Source organism: Somniosus microcephalus, chromosome 31, assembly GCF_052327205.1.
Source record: "Somniosus microcephalus isolate GS21.2 chromosome 31, FLI_Smic_1.0, whole genome shotgun sequence".
NCBI classification, from domain to species: domain Eukaryota; kingdom Metazoa; phylum Chordata; class Chondrichthyes; order Squaliformes; family Somniosidae; genus Somniosus; species Somniosus microcephalus.
The window spans coordinates 41,808,489-41,828,897 of record NC_141017.1 but is presented as its reverse complement, the minus strand read 5'-3'; the positions used below and the strand labels follow the sequence as shown (position 1 = coordinate 41,828,897).

Genomic DNA, 20,409 nt, shown 5'->3' with positions numbered 1-20,409 from the left:
TGGGGGGAGATGGTGGGGAGTTGGGGTGGGGGGAGATGGTGGGGAGTTGGGGTGGGGGGAGATGGTGGGGAGTTGGGGTGGGGGGAGATGGTGGGGAGTTGGGGTGGGGGGAGATGGTGGGGAGTTGGGGTGGGGGGAGATGGTGGGGAGTTGGGGTGGGTGGAGATGGTGGGGAGTTGGGGTGGGGGGAGATGGTGGGGAGTTGGGGTGGGTGGAGATGGTGGGGAGTTGGGGTGGGGGGAGATGGTGGGGAGTTGGGGTGGGGGGAGATGGTGGGGAGTTGGGGTGGGGGGAGATGGTGGGGAGTTGGGGTGGGGGGAGATGGTGGGGAGTTGGGGTGGGGGGAGATGGTGGGGAGTTGGGGTGGGGGGAGATGGTGGGGAGTTGGGGTGGGGGGAGATGGTGGGGAGTTATTCTGATGGACAGGATCCTTTGAATAAAGTAATAAATTGTGCGCTGGTTGAGAGCTTCCAGGGCACTGGGGTGTGTGGCCTGATAGTTTGCCCCTCGGGTATTGGGGGAGGTTCCCTGAGTGCGGGTGAGCTGAGGATTCTGTGTGTTTGACACGAATGTTGTCCAGTTTGTCTCTCTGTATATAAAGGTGGCAACTCACTGTTTCTGTTTGCAGGTCTCCAATTATTTGGGTGAACAGACCGCTGCCTCTCTGGGCTTTACAGGTAAGAGACTCAGAGGCTCCGAGCTTTGTAGGTAATGGGGTCATACAGGTGAGGATCCTGGAGTGTTACAGGAAACATCTTCTGGTATTAGAATGGCTTGCATTTACAATTCACCTTATTACATCAACACCTGTATTCACGTCACATACAGTGACGTAAGTTTTGTTATGTGGGTGAGAGTGGTAGCCATTTTCTGTACAGCAAGATCCCATAAGCAGCAATAAGGTGAATGACCATTTAATCCATTTTAGTGGTGTTGGTTGAGGGAGGAATGTTGGCCGGGACACCGGGAGAACCCCCTGCTCTTTCAATAATGCCACGGGATCTTCAATATCCACCTTAACAGGCGGACAAGCCTCCCAAAGGAGAGTCAGCACAGATGATGTATTCGAGTTCTGCAGTGAGGTTTGGACCCACGAACGGCAGACTCACAAATAAGAGAAAGCTAAACCAAACTGACACTACAGAGATGTTGCATACAGTTGTATTAGAGCCATAAATCAGTAATGTCCCAGTGCTGCCTTCCTGTTGCAGTCCATAGATCTATAGACGCTTACAACAACAACTTGCATTCATAAAGCACCTTTAACGTAGTAAAACGTCCCAAGGTGCTTCACAGGAGCGTTATCGAACAAAATTTGACACCGAGCCACATGAAATATTAGGGCAGGTCACCAAAAGCTTGGTTAAAGAGGTAGGTTTTAAGGAATGTCTTAAAGGAGGAAAAGAGAGGTTTAGGGAGGGAATTCCAGAGTTTAGGGCCCAAGCAGCTGATGGCACGGCCGCCAATGGTGGAGCGATTAAAGTCTGTGCTGGCTTTTTGCACAATCCAAAAATAATCCCACTCCCTCCCCATAGCCCTGTATCTCCTTGTGCTTTGAATATTTATCCAATTTTCCCTTAAAAGCTGCGATGGTCTCGGCCTCAACCACTCCCTGTGGCAACGCATTCCGTGCTCCAGCCACCCTCTGTGGAAAGATTTCTCTCCGAACCTCTCTGCTCACTCTCTTAAATTGATGACCCCTCAACACCGACTCCCGACCAGAGGAAATAGTCTTTTCCCAGTCACTCTATCAAAACTCGTAATCTTAAAACCTCCATTAAATCTCCTCTCAACCTTCTCTGCTCCAGTGGGAACAGTCCCAGTATCTCGGGTCTCTCCTCATAACCAGAGTTTCCCATTCCTGGCATCATCCTGGTGAATCTACACCGTCCGCTCTCTATGACTTTAATGTCCCCAACAAGCTGGCCACCAAACTCCACACTCTTGGCCTGAACACTTCCCTCTGCAACTGGACCCTGGACTTCCTAACAAACAGACCCCAGTCTGTCAAATTAGGTAACCACACCTCCACCCCCCTGACCCTGAACACGGGGGCCCCACAAGGATGTGTGCTGAGCCCCCTCCTCTACTCCCTCTTCACCCACGACTGTGTGGCTGTTCATGGTTCCAACACCATCATCAAGTTTGCGGATGATACCACGGTGGTAGGCCAGATCACCAACAACGATGAGTCAGCCTACAGGGAGGAGGTCCAGCATCTCGTGAAGTGGTGCGCCGATAACAACCTGGCCCTTAACATCAAGAAAACCAAAGAAATCATTGTGGACTTCAGGAAGTCTAAAGGCGGAAGTCACACCCCCATCCACATCCATGGGGCTGTGGTGGAAAGGGTGGACAGCTTTAAGTTCCTCGGAGTCCACATCACGGAAGACCTCTCCTGGTCCCTCAATACCTCCTCTCTGGTGAAGAAGGCCCAGCAGCGCCTATATTTCCTAAGGAGGCTGAAGGGATGTAACCTGTCACCCCTGATCCTCTCTAACTTTTACCGCTGCACAATAGAGAGCATCCTGACAAACTGTATCACAGTATGGTATGGCAGCTGTAGCTACTATAACCGGAAAGCCCTGCAGCGGGTAGTCAAAACTGCCCAACGCATTACCGGCACCCGGCTACCGACCATAGAGCACATATACCAGAAACGCTGTTTACGGAGGTCACGGACCATCATCAAAGACCCTACCCACCCCAGCCACAGTCTGTTCGCCCTCCTGCCATCTGGGAGACACTACAGATGCATTCGCACCCGTACGACCAGATTTAGGAACAGCTTCTTTCCCAGGGCTGTCATCCTACTGAACTCCACAAATAAACTCTAAAGCCTGCACATCTGTCAATGCACTTTATTATGGTTATGTTTATGTTAATGTATTACAAGCCAAATGTATGTTGAATGTTTAAATGTCTTAATCTAAATGTCCACTCTCGGGAGCCGCCAGCCTACATTTCGTTGTACTGCACTTGTGCACTAACAATGACAATAAAGTTGATTATGATCATGATAAGAGGTCACACAAAATGGCACACAGTACTGTGCCTGGTCCAAATTTATCATTACCTCTTTGCTCTTGGATTCAATGTCTCTATTTATATTTCTTTTGAGTTGATACAAACATTCCTTGTTGTTGCTCCGTCACACTTTAAATCATAGAATGGTTACAGCACAGGCGGCCATTCGGCCCATCGAACCCATGCCGGCTATCTGCAAGAGCACTTCAGCGAGTTCCACTTTCCCGCCCTTTCCCCGGAGCCCTGCAAATCATCTTCCTTCAGGTACTTATCCAACTCCCTTTGGAAAGCCGTGATTGAATCTGTCTCCACCACGCTTTCACTTCTCTGCATTAACTTGTATCTGGCGCCCACTCAGCTATTCTGTCACTGTCCTCCTGTAATCTTTTACAATGTGCCTTACAGCTTCCACCCCGAAGCTTTCTTTTGTCAGTAAATGTTCATACTGTGCTCCCTATGCCCATCAAAACCATTATTATTTATTGAGAACATAATCGGACCCCGCCCCATCCACCATCCCCGCCCCGAGCCCCCATCCCCCGCCCCGAGCCCCCATCCCCCGCCCCGAGCCCCCATCCTGAGCCCCGATCCCCCGCCCCGAGCCCCGATCCCCCGCCCCGATCCCCCATCCCCCCGCCCCGAGCCCCCATCCCCCCGCCCCGAGCCTCCATCCCCCGCCCCGAGCCCCCGAGCCCCCATCCCCCGCCCCCATCCCCCGCCCCGAGCCCCCACCCCCCGCCCCGAGCCCCCACCCCCCGCCCCGAGCCCCCATCCCCGCCCCACCCCCCGCCCCGAGCCCCCATCCTCCACCCTGAGCCCCGAGGCTCATCAGCACCAACTCCTCTCCAATCGAGGAAAGTCCCGGTAGCCTTCTGTTTCCTGTCTGTCAGCCACTGTCTAGCAATGCTGCTGGATTTCCTCATCTATCATTTGCCTGAATTTTTGTAACAAGCCTCCTGTGAGACACTTTATCAATGAATGGCTCAAAATTCACATACACCCATTTACTGTGTTCCCATTATCTATCCAATGTAAATTTGTCAAGTAGAACTTCCCATAACAAATCCATGCTGGCTGTCCTTAATTATGTCAGGCATCTCGTAACACTCACTAATTTTATTATAAGTGTTTGCTGACCAATGATGTGAGACTAACTATTCCATAGTTACCTGGTTTATCTTTGTCACGCTTCTTGAACAGTTTGTACTGAACAGAATCTAAATGTGGTTTCTTACAGGTCCTTGTCGCACTGATCAGTGTTTCGGAGACAATGCTGCTTGTCTACCTCAGTTACAAGGTAAGTGAGCTGCTGCACTACAGCATTGTAACGCGGTGCAGTACTGCAGCATTGTAACACGGTGCAGTACTGCAGCATTGTAACGCGGTGCAGTACTGCAGCATTGTAACACGGTGCAGTACTGCAGCATTGTAACACGGTGCAGTACTGCAGCATTGTAACGCGGTGCAGTACTGCAGCATTGTAACGCGGTGCAGTACTGCAGCATTGTAACGCGGTGCAGTACTGCAGCATTGTAACGCGGTGCAGTACTGCAGCATTGTAACACGGTGCAGTACTGCAGCATTGTAACACGGTGCAGTACTGCAGCATTGTAACACGGTGCAGTATTGCAGCATTGTAACGCGGTGCAGTACTGCAGCATTGTAACGCGGTGCAGTATTGTAACACGGTGCAGTACTGCAGCATTGTAACGCGGTGCAGTACTGCAGCATTGTAACGCGGTGCAGTACTGCAGCATTGTAACGCGGTGCAGTACTGCAGCATTGTAACGCGGTGCAGTATTGTAACACGGTGCAGTACTGCAGCATTGTAACACGGTGCAGTACTGCAGCATTGCAACAGTGCAGTATTGCAACATTGTAACACGGTGCAGTATTGTAACATGGTGCAGTACTGCAGCATTGTAACACGGTGCAGTACTGCAGCATTGTAACACGGTGCAGTATTGCAGCATTGTAACGCGGTGCAGTACTGCAGCATTGTAACGCGGTGCAGTACTGCAGCATTGTAACGGTGCAGTATTGCAACATTGTAACACGGTGCAGTATTGTAACGTGGTGCAGTATTGCAGCATTGTAACACGGTGCAGTATTGCCGCATTGTAACGCGGTGCAGTATTGCCGCATTGTAACGCGGTGCAGTATTGCCGCATTGTAACGCGGCGCGGTATTGCAGCATTGTAACGCGGCGCGGTATTGCAGCATTGTAACGCGGCGCGGTATTGCAGCATTGTAACGCGGCGCGGTATTGCAGCATTGTAACGCGGCGCGGTATTGCAGCATTGTAACGCGGCGCGGTATTGCAGCATTGTAACGCGGCGCGGTATTGCAGCATTGTAACGCGGCGCGGTATTGCAGCATTGTAGCGCGGCGCGGTATTGCAGCATTGTAACGCGGCGCGGTATTGCAGCATTGTAACGCGGCGCGGTATTGCAGCATTGTAGCGCGGCGCGGCATTGCAGCATTGTAACGCGGCGCGGCATTGCAGCATTGTAACGCGGCGCGGCACTGCAGCATTGTAATGCGGCGCGGTACTGCAGCATTGTAACGCGGCGCGGTACTGCAGCATTGTAATGCGGTGCGGTACTGCAGCATTGTAACACGGTGCGGTATTGCAGCATTGTAACATGGTGCAGTATTGCAGCATTGTAACACGGTGCAGTATTGCAGCATTGTAACACGGTGCAGTATTGTAACACGGTGCCGTATTGCGGCATTGTAACAGGGTGCAGTATTGCAGCATCATAACAGTGCAGTATTGCAGCATTGTAACAGTGCAGTATTGTAACACGGTGCAGTATTGCAGCATCGTAACACAGTGCAGTATTGCAGCATGTAACAGTGCAGCACTGCAGCATTGTAACGCGGTGCAGTATTGCCGCATTGTAACGCGGTGCAGTATTGCCGCATTGTAACGCGGCGCGGTATTGCAGCATTGTAACGCGGCGCGGTATTGCAGCATTGTAACGCGGCGCGGTATTGCAGCATTGTAACGCGGCGCGGTATTGCAGCATTGTAACGCGGCGCGGTATTGCAGCATTGTAACGCGGCGCGGTATTGCAGCATTGTAACGCGGCGCGGTATTGCAGCATTGTAACGCGGCGCGGTATTGCAGCATTGTAATGCGGCGCGGTATTGCAGCATTGTAGCGCGGCGCGGTATTGCAGCATTGTAACGCGGCGCGGTATTGCAGCATTGTAACGCGGCGCGGTATTGCAGCATTGTAACGCGGCGCGGTATTGCAGCATTGTAGCGCGGCGCGGCATTGCAGCATTGTAACGCGGCGCGGCATTGCAGCATTGTAACGCGGCGCGGCACTGCAGCATTGTAATGCGGCGCGGTACTGCAGCATTGTAACGCGGCGCGGTACTGCAGCATTGTAATGCGGTGCGGTACTGCAGCATTGTAACACGGTGCGGTATTGCAGCATTGTAACATGGTGCAGTATTGCAGCATTGTAACACGGTGCAGTATTGCAGCATTGTAACACGGTGCAGTATTGTAACACGGTGCCGTATTGCGGCATTGTAACAGGGTGCAGTATTGCAGCATCATAACAGTGCAGTATTGCAGCATTGTAACAGTGCAGTATTGTAACACGGTGCAGTATTGCAGCATCGTAACACAGTGCAGTATTGCAGCATGTAACAGTGCAGCACTGCAGCATTGTAACGCGGTGCAGAATTGCAGCATTGTAACACGGTGCAGTATTGCAGCATTGTAGCGCGGTGCAGTATTGCAGCGTTGTAACGCCGTGCAGCACTGCAGCGTTGTAACGCCGTGCAGTAGTGCAGCGTTGTAACGCCGTGCAGCACTGCAGCGTTGTAACGCCGTGCAGTAGTGCAGCGTTGTAACGCCGTGCAGCACTGCAGCGTTGTAACGCCGTGCAGTAGTGCAGCGTTGTAACGCCGTGCAGCACTGCAGCGTTGTAACGCCGTGCAGTAGTGCAGCGTTGTAACGCCGTGCAGCACTGCAGCGTTGTAACGCCGTGCAGTAGTGCAGCGTTGTAACGCCGTGCAGCACTGCAGCGTTGTAACGCCGTGCAGTACTGCAGCGTTGTAACGCCGTGCAGCACTGCAGCGTTGTAACGCCGTGCAGTACTGCAGCGTTGTAACGCCGTGCAGCACTGCAGCGTTGTAACGCGGTGCAGCACTGCAGCGTTGTAACGCCGTGCAGCACTGCAGCGTTGTAACGCGGTGCAGCACTGCAGCGTTGTAACGCGGTGCAGCACTGCAGCGTTGTAACGCGGTGCAGCACTGCAGCGTTGTAACGCGGTGCAGCACTGCAGCGTTGTAACGCGGTGCAGCACTGCAGCGTTGTAACGCGGTGCAGCACTGCAGCGTTGTAACGCGGTGCAGTACTGCAGCGTTGTAACGCGGTGCAGTATTGTAACACGGTGCCGTATTGCAGCGTCGTAACGCGGTGCCGTATTGCAGCGTCGTAACGCCGTGCAGTAGTGCAGCGTCGTAACGCCGTGCAGTAGTGCAGCGTCGTAACGCGGTGCAGTACTGCAGCGTCGTAACGCGGTGCAGTACTGCAGCATTGTAACACGGTGCAGTATTGCAGCATTGTAACACGGTGCAGTATTGTAACACGGTGCCGTATTGCGGCATTGTAACACGGTGCAGTACTGCAGCATTGTAATATAATTGCTGAGTGGTTTGGATGCTGAGCTGGCTGAGTGGTAGTACAGAAGCAGCAGGTGTGAGGGGCCAAATGGCTTTTTCACCCTGGTATTTTTAGTTATATTCTGAATGTTGCAGGGTAACTCTGAGGTTTGGTTAAGCTTCAATGTCAGGGCAATTTAGAGGCGCTGTCAGTCCGAGGAGAGAATGTGGCCCAGGCCTCACATGTGAAAGGGGATCCATGGGGCTGATGTTGGGACTGTGGCCACGTGATTGCAAACTAAAGAAAGATTGAGCAGATTAAAATCTCTGGGCTGCCCAGGAGCCAGGACAGCAAGTGCAAGTTTATTGCAGGAGGATTGTGACTGTGTGCTGTACACGGAGAACAGGAGGGGCAGAATGCCCTGTTCCTGTCTTCTTGTGTTCTTAGGTAACAATGTTTATGTGTTATTTCTTGTCACATCATCACTTCCTTTTTGACTTATGACCTTTCCCTTCTTTAAGGGAAATACCTGGGAGCAGGTTCTTTGCGTCCCTTTCATCCTGGAGATGATGAACACCGTCCCATTCATCATCACGGTAAGCACTCTGCCTTATTGACAAAGCAGCTTCAGCAGAGCTACTTAAGAGTCAGTTAATTGGTCAGTAATTCAGAAGCCAAACCTGGAATGGTGCGAGCTGTACAGTCCAGGAGGTCCCAGCCTCAGTCCCTGCTCTTTAATTACTTCGCTGATCTCCGTCTTGGCAGCAGTAGGGACTATAATTGGCTTCATTGCCTTGGCTTAGTCTGGCCCCCTGTCCCTGATCACTGTCCAGTGCCTTGGCTTAGCCTGGCCCCCTGTCCCTGATCACTGTCCAGTGCCTTGGCTTAGTCTGGCCCCCTGTCCCTGATCACTGTCCAGTGCCTTGGCTTAGTCTGGCCCCCTGTCCCTGATCACTGTCCAGTGCCTTGGCTTAGCCTGGCCCCCTGTCCCTGATCACTGTCCAGTGCCTTACCTTAGTCTGGCCCCCTCTGTCCCTGGTCACTGTCCAGTGCCTTGGCTTAGCCTGGTCCCCTCTGTCCCTGGTCACTGTCCAGTGCCTTGGCTTAGCCTGGTCCCCTGTCCCTGATCACTGTCCAGTGCCTTGCCTTAGCCTGGTCCCCTCTGTCCCTGGTCACTGTCCAGTGCCTTACCTTAGCCTGGTCCCCTGTCCCTGATCACTGTCCAGTGCCTTGCCTTAGCCTGGTCCCCTCTGTCCCTGATCACTGTCCAGTGCCTTGGCTTAGTCTGGCCCCCTCTGTCCCTGGTCACTGTCCAGTGCCTTGGCTTAGCCTGGCCCCCTGTCCCTGATCACTGTCCAGTGCCTTACCTTAGTCTGGCCCCCTCTGTCCCTGGTCACTGTCCAGTGCCTTGGCTTAGCCTGGCCCCTTTGTCCCTGATCACTGTCCAGTGCCTTGCCTTAGTCTGGCCCCCTCTGTCCCTGGTCACTGTCCAGTGCCTTGGCTTAGCCTGGTCCCCTCTGTCCCTGATCACTGTCCAGTGCCTTGCCTTAGCCTGGTCCCCTGTCCCTGATCACTGTCCAGTGCCTTGCCTTAGCCTGGTCCCCTCTGTCCCTGATCACTGTCCAGTGCCTTGCCTTAGCCTGGTCCCCTCTGTCCCTGGTCACTGTCCAGTGCCTTGGCTTAGCCTGGTCCCCTTTGTCCCTGGTCACTGTCCAGTGCCTTGCCTTAGCCTGGTCCCCTGTCCCTGATCACTGTCCAGTGCCTTGCCTTAGCCTGGTCCCCTCTGTCCCTGATCACTGTCCAGTGCCTTGCCTTAGCCTGGTCCCCTGTCCCTGATCACTGTCCAGTGCCTTGCCTTAGCCTGGTCCCCTCTGTCCCTGGTCACTGTCCAGTGCCTTACCTTAGCCTGGCCCCTTTGTCCCTGATCACTGTCCAGTGCCTTACCTTAGCCTGGTCCCCTCTGTCCCTGATCACTGTCCAGTGCCTTGCCTTAGCCTGGTCCCCTGTCCCTGATCACTGTCCAGTGCCTTACCTTAGCCTGGCCCCTTTGTCCCTGATCACTGTCCAGTGCCTTACCTTAGCCTGGCCCCTTTGTCCCTGATCACTGTCCAGTGCCTTACCTTAGCCTGGTCCCCTCTGTCCCTGGTCACTGTCCAGTGCCTTGCCTTAGCCTGGTCCCCTGTCCCTAGTCACTGTCCAGTGCCTTGCCTTAGCCTGGTCCCCTCTGTCCCTGGTCACTGTCCAGTGCCTTGCCTTAGCCTGGTCCCCTGTCCCTGATCACTGTCCAGTGCCTTGCCTTAGCCTGGTCCCCTGTCCCTGATCACTGTCCAGTGCCTTGCCTTAGCCTGGTCCCCTGTCCCTGATCACTGTCCAGTGCCTTGGCTTAGCCTGGCCCCCTGTCCCTAGTCACTGTCCAGTGCCTTGCCTTAGCCTGGTCCCCTCTGTCCCTGATCACTGTCCAGTGCCTTGCCTTAGCCTGGTCCCCTGTCCCTGATCACTGTCCAGTGCCTTGCCTTAGCCTGGTCCCCTCTGTCCCTGGTCACTGTCCAGTGCCTTACCTTAGCCTGGCCCCTTTGTCCCTGATCACTGTCCAGTGCCTTACCTTAGCCTGGTCCCCTCTGTCCCTGATCACTGTCCAGTGCCTTGCCTTAGCCTGGTCCCCTGTCCCTGATCACTGTCCAGTGCCTTACCTTAGCCTGGCCCCTTTGTCCCTGATCACTGTCCAGTGCCTTACCTTAGCCTGGCCCCTTTGTCCCTGATCACTGTCCAGTGCCTTACCTTAGCCTGGTCCCCTCTGTCCCTGGTCACTGTCCAGTGCCTTGCCTTAGCCTGGTCCCCTGTCCCTAGTCACTGTCCAGTGCCTTGCCTTAGCCTGGTCCCCTCTGTCCCTGGTCACTGTCCAGTGCCTTGCCTTAGCCTGGTCCCCTGTCCCTGATCACTGTCCAGTGCCTTGCCTTAGCCTGGTCCCCTGTCCCTGATCACTGTCCAGTGCCTTGCCTTAGCTTGGTCCCCTGTCCCTGATCACTGTCCAGTGCCTTGGCTTAGCCTGGCCCCTTTGTCCCTGACCACTGTCCAGTGCCTTGCCTTAGCCTGGTCCCCTCTGTCCCTGGTCACTGTCCAGTGCCTTGCCTTAGCCTGGTCCTCTGTCCCTGATCACTGTCCAGTGCCTTGCCTTAGCCTGGTCCCCTGTCCCTGATCACTGTCCAGTGCCTTGCCTTAGCCTGGTCCTCTGTCCTTGATCACTGTCCAGTGCCTTGGCTTAGCCTGGTCCCCTCTGTCCCTGTCCAGTGCCTTGCCTTAGCCTGGTTCCCTGTCCCTGATCACTGTCCAGTGTCTCCTCCTGGAGAGTGTGGGCATGTGGACATCGGGCTTGGTTGAATATCCTGTCTAGGTGCACGCAGAAGAACGGCCTGTCGGGGTGATGGGGACCTGGCCCTTGGGGAACTGACCTCGGCATGAGTGGGCGTTGTCCAGAGAGGGAGAATATTCGAGATCTTTTTTCAACGGATCGGTAATGAGACACTGGGAATTTCTGCTGCGCTGGACATGAGCGGCAGCGAGATGGTCAATAGTGAAGGGCATTGCTACTCTGGTTAACACGACACTAGTGGATGTTTCGGTATTTACTTCTTGTCGAGACTGAAAACTCCATTAAACGTATTTCCTTCAGTTTCCTCGTGCCACACATTGTCCCTGGATGACACAGGCTGAAAATACACAGGGAGGGGGGGTGGGTTATTTGTATACATCAAATTTGATCATAGTTTGTCAGAGTAAATCACATCCTGCCAGATACATCGGCCTAGAAATTCAGTTGGTAGCGCCAGCCGCTAGCACCTTAAGAGTGCGATAAGTGGGGCGCGAAGCGGCTAGCGTCCGGGCGCGATCTGCGCCTCTCGCGAACTTGAGTGAAGATTTAGCAGCGGCGCAAAACCGCAATGCCCGCTCAGCTGCGCGCGCAGATCCTGATGTCATTTCATGGTGCAACGCCCTTGGTGCGCCCCGAACCGGAACTTCAGTGGCGCCCCCCCTTTCCGCCTGGCGCTCGTGGCGACTGGTTGAGTGGAACGGTTCCCAGTCGCTGTGGGGCTGGGGGGGCGCTATTTAAAGGGGGCTCTTCCTGCATTCTTTGTGGTAGCCATTTTGGACCACTCCTGTGTGAGAGAGAGAGAGAGATTTGCAGAGAGACAAAGGGAGAGAGCTTTCTGCTTTGACTCAGCGCTCGCACAGGTACTTCTGGCTTCAGCCCAGAGCTTTGCAGTTGGATTGATTTTTCAGTGCCATAGCCTTGAGTGGCCACATATAATGGGGGCTGCAATGGGTGGAAACGTTGGGTTTCTCCATTGCATTGAGAGGGCTCAGAGACGCCGAGAGAGAGTGCCAATCATGGCCAGACGGAGGAGGGCCAACAGGCGTCGGCACAGGAGACCTTACCCTCCCAGGGTATTCCGCCAGCACTTCTCCTACCTCAACATGTCTGAGGAGCAGTGCATTCGGAGGCTTCGATTCAGAAGGGAGATGGTCACTGAGATCTGCCACCTGCTTCAGACAGATCTGCAGCCTCAGCTGAGGAGCAGGACGTCTCTGTCGGTGGCAGTGAAGGTGACAGTGGCTCTCAACTTCTGTGCCACCGGCTCCTTCCAATCCGCTACTGGGGACATTGCCAATGTCTCCCAGTTCACGGTGCATTGCTGCATCCGCCAGGTCACGGATGCCCTCTTCAAAAGGAGACATCAGTACATTTCCTTCCCCATGACCCTGGACAAGCAGCAAGAGCATGCAATGGGATTTGCAAGAATAGCGGGCTTCCCCATGGTCCAGGGCGCCATTGACTGCACGCATGTGGCTTTGCGGGCGCCTCTAGAGAATGCCGAGGATTACCGCAACCGGAAGGGGTTCCATTCGTTGAACGTGCAGTTGGTGGGTGACCACAGGCAGCTGATACTAGCTGTCAATGCCGGCTTTCCAGGCAGCAGCCACGATGCCTTCATCCTGCGCCAGACTTCTGTGGCAGATATTTTCGAAGCCCCGGCTCACCCAGGAGGCTGGCTTCTCGGGGACAAGGGCTATCCTTTGTACACCTGGCTGATGACCCCGCTCCGTGCGTCCACCACCCCTGCTGAAGAGCGATACAATGACAGCCATCAAGCGACCAGGAACATCATTGAGCACACAATCGGCGTGCTAAAGCAACGGTTCCGCTGTCTGGACCATTCCAGGGGAGCCCTACAGTACTCGCCTGAGCGAGTCTCCCATTTCGTTGTAGTGTGCTGCATGCTGCACAACCTGGCTATCCTCAGGACTCAGCCACTGCCAGCAGACATTGGAGGACCACCAGAGGAGGAGAAGGAGGAGGAGCACCTAGACGGGAGGGAGGCACAAAGTGCAAGGGCCATCCGTCAGCGGCTTATTGCAAGTCGGTTCTAGGCCCCCTCTCAGGGAATGGCTTGTGCCATTGAAAGAACATGAATGGACCCGCTCCGCAAACCCTGAGCCGGTCAAGGCAACAAATAGTTCAAAGAGCAAACATGCACAATCTGAACAAAGACAATTATTTATTTAACAAACTCTGTACCCTTCCCGCATGACAAACAAATACAGAGAAACCCCCCAAAAAAATAGTCAGACACATAACTGGCTGTCACAACCTGGAGACAATGAACAAAAGAGTTAAACAAAAATGACCATGATCCTCGGCCTTCACAAAAAAGAAACACAACATTTTGCCACACCTCCTACTTTTTGGTCTGCGAGGGTGATCTGCCTCGCATGCGAGATTGGCCTCTTCCCGCCCTGCAGCTCCTCCGCAATGGGACCCCAGTGGCTGCAGCAAGGCTGGGGGAAGGCTGCTGAGGGTCAGATGGTGAGACGGCAGATGCCCTTGGGGGACGGCCTGGACCAGCTCTGGGCCTGGAGGGCCCGGCTGCTGACTGCTCCAACTCTGCTTGGGCGGCAGCAGTCTGTCCTACGTGGTGGCAGCTGCAGTGGAGGAGTGACAATGTTGGCAGCAGGAATGCTGCCAACCTGACAGAGCACAGGCACTCCCTGGTCGGACGAGACACTGGCACTCGCACGGGGCAGCACTGAAGCATGCGTGCAAACTGCTGAAGCACAGACTGCTGGCCTGCTGCGGCGCGGCGAGGGCCCCGGCGAATCCTGGCCGATCCAGCGAGGGTGGCAGCAGTTAGTGCTCGCGTGGCCCTGATCTGTGTCCGCATCAGACCAACCAGCGACTTCATGGCACGACTAAGCACTTGGCTGGAAGCCGCGTGTGCTGCACCGAAGTCCTGCAGACTCCTTGCCTGTGCTGCCCCGAAGTCCTACAGACTCTTTGCCTGTGCTGCCCCGAATTCCTGTACACTCCTTGCCAGTGACTCTATGGAGTCAGGCATCCTTGCCACTGCAGCCATGAGCGCAGTGTGTCTGCGCTCCGCCTGGGCGCCCATTTCACCAAGGAGCCACACCTCCTCTGTGCTCACTGTAGCAGGACTGGAGGCCACACTCACCCTCCGAGGAGAAGGCCGCCGAGCTTCCCTACCACCCCCCCCCCCCCGCGTTGCTGCAGCCCGCTGGGCCCCGGAGCTTCACCCTCCTCAGACCCTTCCCCCCTGCTCCCCTCCAGGGAAGACGTGTCCCCATCATGGCCATTGGCTGCCTCGGCTGAGGGTGGCACTGATGTTCCGGCTTCCTCTTCCTCCTCCTCGCCTTCCGATTCATTCAGAGTGCCAGCTTGAGGGCCCGCCTCCTCACCTGGCGAATCAGCATCTGAAAGCAGGGAGGTACAAGAGTTGCTTTAGTGTGAGGACAGGGCGGCAGCGAGGGAGGCACGAGTGCTGCAATGAACTGCATTGGTTCGATAGTGGCAAAGGATGCTGGTGTGAGGCACAAGTGGAAACAGAGAGGTCAAAAAGGTGATGACCTTACCATTGCTGTCCAGAACGGGGTCGGCATCGCCAGTAGTGACGGGGCCAATCAGCCGGCCTGCCATAATCCGTTCCACTCGCTGCTCCAGATCGCTGAGGTCTTTAAGTTCAGGACAGCCTCCCCCGGTCCATTGCTGCTGCCTCCTATTGTGGGCCAGCTTGCCCTGCAAGAGAAAGGACGGGCTGTGAGTACAGTGTGAAGCCCTAATCTTGCCTGCACTGCCTCCCATGGTGGAATAGCCCTGACAGTGTGAAACCCTGATCTTGCCTGCACTGCCTCCCATGGTGGAATAGCCCTGACAGTGTGAAACCCTGATCTTGCCTGCACTGCCTCCCATGGTGGAATAGCCCTGACAGTGTGAAGCCCTGATCTTGCTTGCACTGCCTCCCATGGTGGAATAGCCCTGACAGTGTGAAGCCCTGATCTTGCCTGCACTGCCTCCCATGTTCGAATAGCCCTGACAGTGTATAAAGTGGTGAATGTGCATGTGATTTTCATGAGAGTCCCATAGGTGTTGGATGAGGGCTGGGCATTGGGGCTTTCAGGACCCTTTGGCCATAAAGTGAGGTGCACATGCAGGGATGAAGAGGATACTGGAAAGGGTACTCACCCTGACAACCCGAGTGAGGTCGTTGAACTTCTTCCTGCATTGCGTTGGGGTCCTAGGGACCATGCTGCTGGAGGTCACTCTGTGTGCCACCTCCCTCCAAGCTTTTCTATATTCGCTGGGCAGCGGCCTCCTGCCACTGTCAGGAAAGAGGATAGGTCACCTGCGCTCCAATGCGCCAACCAGAACCTTCAGGGCCCCCTCACTGAAGCGCTGCCCTCGCTCCCTGGCCTTCTCCATGTTCGTAGGCGTAATGATGTCGCAGCAGGTCTGTCCAGGCCTAGAATCAGGGCTCCAATGTGCAGGGCGTGGCTGCAAGCCAAATCGACCCTCCCCCTTTAAGAGGTGACCGGCACCAGCGTGTCTGCCTGCAATCGCTAACTCGCCGCACCTGCGCTGTGCCCGCCCTCAGTGGTAGCGCCTCGGCTCGCCGGCTTAGCGCCTTAGGATAATCGTGCACCACCTGCTTTAGCGCAGCAGCAACCTCTTGGGGCGATGCCACTCAATTTCGGTGAAGGTGGCGCTAAGTTGCGCCGGGCGCTAAATTTAGCGCACGCTCGACTGTAGCGCCCCAAACGTGGCGATACTGAATTTCTAGGCCATCGTATTCAACTCTACCTGTTGCAGTATTTTCAATGCTTCTATCATTCCCATTGGTCCTGTAACATTCCCATTGGTCCTGTAACATTCCCATTTGTCCTGTAACATTCCCATTCTTCCTTGACTATATCCCGGTTCCCTGTCTGCAGGTATTTTGGCCTCCCTTAAGGAATCTCTTCATCCCCGTGTTTCTGAACTGCTGGCTGGCGAAGCACGCATTGGAGAACATGATTGTGAGTAAAGGGAGTTGCTGCCATGTGCGGTAACCTTGAGAATAACCCTGAGCTCCAGGGAACAGACACTGATGGAATTAATAACCCGACTGACCACTGACTGTGGGGGAGTGTCAGTATGGGAGTGTGTCTGTGGGGTGGGGAGTGTGTGTGTGGTGTTGGGTTGAGGGGCTCTGTAGGGAGGATGGTGGAGCAGGCAATGGGTCTCCGCTTTATGTTCTTTTTGCTTGTTTCTAGAATGATCTCCACCGTGCAATCCAGAGAAGTCACTCTGCTATGTTTAACCAGGTTCTCATCCTCATCTGTACCCTACTCTGCCTCATGTTTACCTGGTGAGTCACAGGCTGTGGGGGTTTGGGGCTGTCCCTGGGTAGAAGGGGGAGAATCAGTTCCTGCTCCTGTTCGCTATCCAGCAGTCGCTTTGGATTGTGAGCGTGTCACAGGATCAGGACTGACTGTGATGCACCGTACAGTTCAATAACCAACACTCACTGTCTCGGTCCACACATGGTATGCGTGGATCTGTAGCCCTGTTTCCAATACATCGACCCCCACAATACTGTACACAGTGAAACACACGGTGTGGGCTTGCTGCAGCTACTCCGCCTTAGCTACAGGGCTTTACTGCGGCAGCAGCTGTGGAGCCCAGTGATGGCGAGCCACTGAATGTCTGACACTACACATTAACCTGACACCTCGGCCAATCTCACGAAAAGCCTGACAGCAGCATGAACAGTCAGTCTCCAGGCGTGTTTTCAATGTGGATTTAATAGAGGGCTCGTTTCAGGTGATTAGTTAAGGTCTGACAAAGCTGTACCAGCGAGGAGTTAACCTTGGGGTGTTATTGTACAAAGTGTGAAAATTAACTGGTAAACTGAACCGTGTGAGGAGAGTCAGACTGTGGCACCATCTAGTGGATGAGAGAATGGGAGAAAGGAGAGAGAGAGAGAGAGATGGTAGAAAGAGGCAAAATGACAGAGCACATAAGCAGCTTGGGGAGACGGGGAGACAGCCCCCGAGCCTCATTTGCTAAGGGCGGTGTTTATCTGAGCCGTGCAGACCAGACAGTCTGATGTTCTGTCCCTGGTCTGTGATTGGGAGAAGCACATGGAAACATTAGCCCTGGATTGGGGATAATTGAATAAACATGGGGGGTTCCTGGCAGGACTCTCACCACGCAGCAGGAAGTGCCAGCGGTGGGGAGGGGGGAGATAGTCCCACGGCTGCCCCTCCCTGCACCCAGCACACGGGCAAGGGCATGGCCGCCGGGGCAGGGAAACCCTAGCTGGGCCGGTGGTCCCTCCCTGGGCTGTTTGGCTGATCTACTCACTGTATTAAAGTCTGAACAGGGTGGGCTGGAGTTCCTGCATTAAAGCTGGAATCCGCCCCCCCGCTGCTACCATTGTACAAATTCAGTATCGCTGAATAGTTGGGTGAAATATTGTTTCTTTCAGTATTTGTGGGATTCAGCACCTCGAGCGAGCAGGGAACAACCTGACCTTGTTTGACTCCCTTTACTTCTGCATCGTCACCTTCTCCACGGTTGGGTTTGGAGACGTCACGCCCAGGATTTGGCCATCCCAGCTCCTGGTGGTCATCATGATTTGTGTGGCACTGATTGTGCTGCCCATTCAGGTGAGAGCGAAATGCTGGACAATTTGGGGGGGGGGCCACCTCCCATTGCAGGCAGGCCTCGGGGGCGGGGGAGCTCCAAGTGGGAAATCAGGCTGCCACAGGGTGGGCTCTGCTGTGGGAGCAAGCTCCTCGAAAGAGGAAGAAAACACTTTTTTTTTTAAATAAAGAGAAACCGAGGCCCAAAATGCAGGTTGAAAACAGCGGGGAGAAGACGGGGTTAATCATTGTGGTCATTCAGTGAGACCAAGTCCGTGGATTGTAAGAGGAAGGGAAAGCTGAGGCCCTGGGAAGGAATGAGGAAAATGTGGAACGCCAGCTGCCTGCTAGCAGGAATGAAATGTTCCTGACACACAGAGAGAGTGCGACAACTTGTCCTCTGAGCTTAAGCCTCAGCTCGTTGACGGTTCAGCTGGTTATTGCAGCTGGTCAAATGGCTGAGTGAAGCACATTGACCAGCAGAACCCTTGATCCCCTCCTCTGCCTCATTGGTGACATTATCCACCGTCAGCTTCCACATGTGCACTGATGCCACCCCACCTCCCTCGACCCCTCCACTGATGTCATCACAGCCAAGCCTGATGGTGCTCCTGATGTGTCCACACATGCACTGTCCAGCAGGGTCACTGGTTTATGATTGGGGCTGGAACCCTGGCTGATTTCTCTCACTCAGGTGTGCTGCAGCCCATTGAAGCCCCTCCCGTCCCCCTGACTGAGAATGGCTCACTCTGCTGGGGGTGGAATGATCTCAGTATCACAGCAACCAAGCAACTTAGCATCGTCAGTATTTCTTGCATTTGTGTCATGATTTCTGATAGTGATAGAATGGTTTCTGCCTCTTTCTCAAGGGGTTTCACTATCCCTTATGTGCTAATCTCTTTGCTTTTTCCCCAGTTTGAGCAGCTGGCATACCTGTGGATGGAGAGGCAGAAATCTGGAGGCAACTATAGCCGTTACAGAGCGCAGACAGAGAAACATGTTGTCTTGTGCGTTAGCGCTCTGAAAATCGACCTTCTCATGGATTTTCTGAATGAAATTTATGCTCACCCAAGATTACAGGTTGCACAACAGCGCTTCAGTGTGCTATAATTCATTCTCCCTCTGACAGGGCACTTAGCAACATACATCCGCTGACAGGTTACAAGACTGTGTCCTGTATGTCCTACAGGTTACACGGGTTTGTCCTGATGTGTGGGTGTGTGAGTGTGGGAGCCTGGTGGGTGTGTGTCTGAGTGAGAGAGCCTGGTGAGTGAGAGAGCCTGGTGAGTGAGAGAGCCTGGTGAGTGTGTGTGTGTGTGTGTGAGCCTGGTGTGTGTGTGTGTGTGTGTGTGAGTGTGAGAGCCTGGTGAGTGAGAGAGCCTGGTGAGTGAGAGAGCCTGGTGAGTGTGTGTGAGAGTGTGAGAGCCTGGTGAGTGTGTGTGTGAGTGTGAGAGCCTGGTGAGTGTGTGTCTGAGTGTGAGAGCCTGGTGAGTGTGTGTGTGAGTGTGAGAGCCTGGTGAGTGAGAGAGCCTGGTGAGTGAGAGAGCCTGGTGAGTGTGTGTCTGTGTGTGAGTGTGAGAGCCTGGTGAGTGTGTGAGCCTGGTGGGTGGGTGTGTCTGAGTGAGAGAGCCTGGTGAGTGAGAGAGCCTGGTGAGTGAGAGAGCCTGGTGAGTGTGTGTCTGTGTGTGTGAGCCTGGTGTGTGTGTGTGTGTGAGTGTGTGAGCCTGGTGAGTGTGTGAGCCTGGTGGGTGTGTGTGTCTTGAGTGTGAGAGCCTGGTGAGTGTGAGAGCCTGGTGAGTGAGAGAGCCTGGTGAGTGAGAGAGCCTGGTGAGTGTGTGTCTGTGTGTGTGAGCCTGGTGTGTGTGTGTGTCTGAGTGTGAGAGCCTGGTGAGTGTGTCTGAGTGTGTGAGCCTGGTGGGTGTGTGTCTGAGTGAGAGAGCCTGGTGAGTGAGAGAGCCTGGTGAGTGTGTGTCTGTGTGTGTGAGCCTGGTGTGTGTGTGTGTCTGAGTGTGAGAGCCTGGTGAGTGTGTGTCTGTGTGTGTGAGCCTGGTGTGTGTGTGTGTCTGAGTGTGAGAGCCTGGTGAGTGTGTGTGTGAGTGTGAGAGCCTGGTGAGTGTGTGTGTGAGTGTGAGAGCCTGGTGAGTGTGTGTGTGAGTGTGAGAGCCTGGTGGGTGTGTGTGTCTGAGTGTGAGAGCCTGGTGAGTGTGAGAGCCTGGTGAGTGTGTGTCTGAGTGAGAGAGCCTGGTGAGTGTGTGTCTGAGTGTGAGAGCCTGGTGAGTGTGTGTCTGAGTGTGAGAGCCTAGTGAGTGTGTGTCTGAGTGTGAGAGCCTGGTGAGTGTGTGTCTGGTTGTGGGAGCCTGGTGGGTGGGGGTGGTGCCGATCTTTCTATTCTTGGATTCTGGGCATTGTTGCAGTCACAGGACGAGGTTTGGGCCAAAGTTGTGGCTTGAGAGGACTGGATGTGTGAGTCGAGGGAGATAGTGAAATGACTGCTAAGTCTGTGCTGATGATGTGACCAGTAGCCTCTCCTACGAGTCTGGTGACAGAGTTGCCCAGTTACTGTACCATGTGGCCCTCTTGCTCCATCACCACGCACTGATGCACACTTTGTTCTGACCCCAGGATTACTACGTTGTGATTCTCTGCCCCTCGGAGATGGATGTCCAGGTTCGGCGCGCGCTGCAGATCCCACTGTGGTCACAGAGAGTCATCTATCTGCACGGATCCGCACTGAAGGACCAGGATCTGATGAGGGCAAAGTTAGTCTTGGCTGTACAGGAT

General features: G+C 54.4%; 1 protein-coding gene across 6 annotated transcripts in view; it reads left to right on the top strand.

The window, feature by feature from the left end:
* The window catches only part of kcnt2b (potassium sodium-activated channel subfamily T member 2b), a 116,890-nt gene that overhangs the window by 51,845 nt on the left and 44,636 nt on the right, over positions 1-20,409 (top strand). For all 6 annotated transcript variants that reach the window (XM_085971939.1, XM_085971936.1, XM_085971937.1 and 3 more), the window contains 8 exons: positions 629-677; positions 4,265-4,324; positions 8,175-8,249; positions 15,934-16,017; positions 16,255-16,349; positions 17,472-17,652; positions 18,544-18,708; positions 20,251-20,387. In XM_085971939.1, the coding sequence (XP_085828065.1) occupies positions 629-677; positions 4,265-4,324; positions 8,175-8,249; positions 15,934-16,017; positions 16,255-16,349; positions 17,472-17,652; positions 18,544-18,708; positions 20,251-20,387 (846 nt within the window). The remainder of the gene's footprint in view (positions 1-628; positions 678-4,264; positions 4,325-8,174; positions 8,250-15,933; positions 16,018-16,254; positions 16,350-17,471; positions 17,653-18,543; positions 18,709-20,250; positions 20,388-20,409) is intronic.